General features: G+C 60.3%; 1 protein-coding gene across 1 annotated transcript; it reads right to left on the bottom strand.

Moving 5' to 3' along the window:
• Nucleotides 1–2740: 2740 nt before the first annotated feature.
• On the bottom strand, nt 2741–4556 carry DIO3 (iodothyronine deiodinase 3). The gene has a single exon (XM_058858359.1). The coding sequence runs from the start codon at nt 4184–4186 to the stop codon at nt 3362–3364; it is 825 nt and encodes a 274-aa protein (XP_058714342.1). The 5' UTR covers nt 4187–4556; the 3' UTR covers nt 2741–3361.
• Nucleotides 4557–4852: the final 296 nt, after the last annotated feature.

The following is a 4852-nucleotide window of genomic DNA, read 5'->3' as shown; positions in this document are numbered from 1 at the left end:
ACATTTTTAATGACTGGAACCATGTCCTGAGATCCCCCTCTGACCACACCACAACTTCTTTCCTTTCTCCTCCTGGCTAAAGGACTGTATGTAATTATGATGAGGACATAATTCAATTAATTATTGACAGAACATGTAATTGCCACTCAGATCTCTCTCTGATAAATCTCTCCGCACTCTCTGACTTCTGTTTGTCATGCACTAGGGAGGTGGAAAGGCACTAAAAATGCGTTTTAAAGATAGGACGTTTCTCAATCCTTTGTATCAGTCGGAGAGGCTTCTGCCGCCCTGGGCTCTTTAGATGTACAGCGTATTGTTCTCGTCTGTGCTAAACAAGTATCCCTGAGAAAGCTCAGTGGGATGGAAGCTTATGATTCATTTTAAGTGGAGGATATAATAGAAGCAGATAACTTTGATTTGTGCAAAGGAAAAGTGTGATCTCTTTCAGTGATTCCAGGAATTCATAGCAAATTTTTCTTCTGTTGCTGATTAAAGAGAAAGTGATAAATAAGAGCTCTGTGTTTGGTTTAAAGGAGGAATGTAGCTTTAGAAAGCTGACTTATTTAGGGGAAAAAAAAATCCTGACCTCATATAGCCTTTGACCAAGATCTGCTAGTAGTAGAGTAAAGATGAGGCTGTTTCTGTTATTATTAAAGCCCACAGTGACCATTTCTGTCTGTATGACCGGAAAATATCCTGGGGGCCAGGCTGGGGTGGGGATGTGCCCGGGTCTTGCCCGTAACTTCGGATTACAACTAAAGCTTGCCAAAAGCGGATAAAGGAAAGAGATAACGAGGTGAGAAAGCAAAGAATGGCTTTATTGTAAAGTCAGGAAAACTAAGCTAAAAAAGAAAAAATAAAAGAAAGAGAGGGAGAGAGAGAAAGAGTAATCGCATGCACAGAGGCTGCCCTTGTAGCCGAGAGACCCGCTGCTCCTCTCCCTTTGGTTTTTACGGCACGACGTGCGTAGGGCTGGGAAAGGGCCGGGGCCGCGCCGGGAGCCGCGGGCAGGCGGGCGGAGCGGGGGGCTCTGCTGTCCCGCAGCGGGGCAGGGCGAGGTTTCCTGGTGCTCGGCGGGCTCGTACCAGCGAGGAGCGCTCATTCGCCCCTCGTGGGGTGGCGGGAGGGAGCCGAGGCTGATGTGCCCGTGCACCAGGCGGGAGGCACTGGCGGGGGCTGGCCGCGGCTCAGGCATCCGCACCTTTGCCGTGCCTGGGCGGGCGCTGCCCGTGCCGGGGGGAGCGGGGCGATGCCGAGGAGAGCGGGGTGATGCCCTGCCGCAGCCTGTCCTGCTGGCTCTGCCGCCGAGGCTGCCCTCCGCTCCGGGACCTCGCAGAGGGCTCTGTGCTTGGCGCCCAGCGCCCGGGCAGGGGAAGCAAGACCACCTCAAGCTCTCGCCCCGCCGCCCCAGCGTCAGCCGGAGGCACCTGAGCCGGGCAGAAGCGGTGCCTTGAGTCCGGTGCCGGGGGGGCCGCTCTCGGGGCCAGCGGAAAGGGGACGAAGGGCTGAACGGGTTTCGAGCCCTCCAGAGCAGGCGCAATGGCCAGGCGGGTCGGGAAGCCCGAAGCGGGCACCTGAGCCGGGTCCTTTGACAGCTCAACAGAGCGGCCCGATTTTCAGGGGGGTTGCAGGGGCGAAGGGGCTGGACGAGCGGAGTCAGAGCATCTGATTTCTCTGTGAAGGACCACTCGGGGCTGCTTTTGTTGCGGGGAGAGGCGGGAGCGGCTACGCGTGCTGGTCTAAACCGTGAATGTTGAAAGACTGGAAGGAGCACTGCGGGTCCAGAGGAGCATTGTCAAGGCAGGGGCTGTAACGCCCTTACAAACAGCTTCCCGCAGGTTTAATTTAGCACTGCGGGCGCGACTCGGTGCCCAGCTGCGGAGAGCCGCGTCCGCGGCTTGCCCTACCTTCGGGCCGTGCACCCCTCTCCAAAACTTAGGGGCTAAACAGCTCAGGCGCCTCGTCCCGCTGCTGTCAAGGACGTGGAGGCGTTCAGAGGCGCCACGGGTGGTCTTTAAAGACCCACTGTTTCTGGGAAGCTTTGTACGGCTCCCGCGGAGGTTGCGGGATGCTCTCCACACCTTGTCTCACCTGTCTCACTCGGGATCCAGGAGAGCAAGGTTCGGCACCCCGTACCCTTTCAAGCGCAGCTGCCGGGCCCCGGGGGCGGGGCTGGTCCTGGCACAGCCGGGCTGGGCGCTGCCCTCCTGCCCGAGCCCCTCAGCCGCGCTTCTCCGCAGGTGCGGGTCGCGCTGCCCCCGTCCGGGCTCCGCTCCGGCACCGCCTGCGTGCCCGAGACGAGGTGTCCTCGGCGGGGAGGCTCTCCCGCCCAGGACGGCTTTCCCCAGACTGTGATTTGGTCGGGACTCACTTGCCTGCACGGCGCCGGTCAGCCCCGCACCTTCGCCCTCCAGGGCTCAGGGCTCAATCCCGGGCCGGCTCGCCGGGGTCACGGAGGGAGCACGCGGTCCTCCTGACCGGTATGCTCCCCCAGGAGCCCCGGAAGTTTGCATTTCCCCATGGGGACACCCAGTACTCTCCCCTTCCTCCGGGTCGCGGGCGGTGCGCACTCCTGCCGCCGCCGAGCCAGAGCTCGCCGCCCCCGAGCCCCCGGCAGCGCATCCTCTCCCGCCTGCCGCTCCGCCTGCCCCTCCTCGGCTGCGGGGGGTGTTGCGAGGTAGGCAAAAGGGAAAGTGAACGTAGCGGTCTGAAGATAGAGAAAGGCAGTCAACCTTAGACGTGTAGTTACTCAACCTTTATTATTTAAAAAAATTCATAAAAAAAGGAAGGTGAACGAACGTCTTACAAAACCCCCCCCACATAAATAGGACATTCCGTCCAGCTCTGGCTATTGGCAGTTCTAGTATTTGACAACATCAGACGCGATTTCCTGGCATTAGAGAAACCCATTTCAAAATCGGTCATCACAAAGAAATACTAGAAATCCCAGTTAGCACTTGCTAGGCAGCACGGAGCACTTGTACACAACTTTTCAGACACACACCCGCGCACACACGCAGCTGGGAGCAGATCCCGTAGGAAGATAGCCTCCTTAAAAAATAGTAAACGCTTCTTAAAAAAAAAAAAAAAAAGAAAAGAAAAAAAAAAAGGAAAGAAAGAGAGTTATTTACAAAACGCACATGGAAATTCAGTATTGACAGAGCGTGGCTGGCAAATCAACATGATTTGAATAGAGAAAGGACTATGGCACGTCTTGCTCGAAAGCTCGCACAGCAGCCTCCTTCGAGTGTCCCCGCGGGAAGACAGCTCCTGCCATCCGCGACGCAGTGCCTTCTCCCTCCCCACCTCTCCTCCCGCCCTCCCTCGCCTCTCCACCCCTGCGCTTCTTGCCAGGTCCTTTTTACACTTGGATGACCACCGTGCTGGGGCTCTGGAGCCGGGTTTTGTACTGGTCTAGCCAGCTCCTCAGCTCCGAGATCTTGTAGCCCTCTGGTCCTCTGCCTCCCTGGTACATCACCTTCTCCTCCTGGATGATGTAGAGCCTCTCGAAGTAGGCACCGTAGGCGGCGCTGGAAGCATTGTCCATGGTGTCCACGGCCAGGGGGCAATCGGGCGCCCCTTCCCTCATCAGCTGAGCTGCCCGCAGCCTGTCCTGGAGGCACTGATGCTTGGGGATGTTGTAGGCTGCATCAGAGCTGACCCAGCCGTCGGAGGGGTGTGCTTCTTCGATGTACACCAGCAGGAAGTCGGCAATGTCCACGAAGTGCGCGGCCAGGCGCTGGAAGGACCTCAGGCGGGCCATGAACGGGGGTCAGGTGCAGCTGCCGAAGTTGAGGATGAGGGGTCTCTTGCCGCGGGCGAAGTCCAGGATGCGGAGCCTCTTCTGCCCGTCCAGCTGGATCACCTCGGGGTTAGGGGCCAAGGAACCCACGTGCGCCGACTTGAAGAAGTCCAGCTTCTGCCCGTGCCACACGGCTTTCAGCGACTCCAGCGTGAACATGCGGTTGGAGTCGGACACGCAGACCGGGGGGTCGTCGGGGGGCGGCTCCTCGCTGGCGCTGGCCGCCTCCTCCGCCGTGGGCATCGTCAGCATCTTCTTCCTAATGCACAGAAAATCCAGGAGCCAGAGCATCACGGCGGTGAGCAGGAAGCGGGGAAATAGGAGGATGCAGGCGGCCGCCTGGGTGAGCAGCTGCAAGGTGTGAACGCCGACGGAGTGGAGCATCGCAGCGGCTTGTGCTGCAGGGCGCTGGCTGCCGGGGGGCCCCCACGCACCCTGCGTGCCGGGGTCTGTGCAGCACAGCTGAGATCCCGCTTCTCTTTAAGCCCATTTTATAGTCAGGGATTTAAATGAAAAGTGACTCCACCTCCGTCCAGAACCCGCCCCTCTGGAACTTGAGCCTGGGGATTACCTACCCCTCCACTCTAATGACCTAAAAATACACAGACAAAAGGGGAGAGAGCCCCGGCGAGAGCCGCGAGGGACGTGCAACGGAGCAGGGTGCAGCCGCTATCAGGCGGGGCAGAGAGTCCGACACAGGGCATCGCCGGGGTCCCCGGCCCCAGATAGCGGCGGGCGCTCCCAGACAGCCCCGCCAAGGACAATGCAACAGGCACAGCCCGCCCCCGGCCCGGCTCCCCACGGGCTGTGCGGCCACGGGGCCGGGGCGGGAGCGGGGGCCGGGGCCGGGGCCGTCCCGGCAGCGCCTGCAGGTGACAGGGACGGGCCGCCCTCGCCGCGTCCCTTCCCGCGCCTTCCTCCCCTCCCCGCCCCGGCAGCCCGGTCGCCCCCCGAGCACAGCCTCCGCCCCACCGCACGCACCGGCGCCGCGGGAGCACCCGGGTCTCGAACCCGCGGCCACATCCTCCGGCGGCGGCGGGACGGGCGGCG

This window comes from Poecile atricapillus, chromosome 1, assembly GCF_030490865.1.
Source record: "Poecile atricapillus isolate bPoeAtr1 chromosome 1, bPoeAtr1.hap1, whole genome shotgun sequence".
NCBI lineage: Eukaryota > Metazoa > Chordata > Aves > Passeriformes > Paridae > Poecile > Poecile atricapillus.
This window is presented reverse-complemented; position numbering and strand designations above follow the sequence as displayed.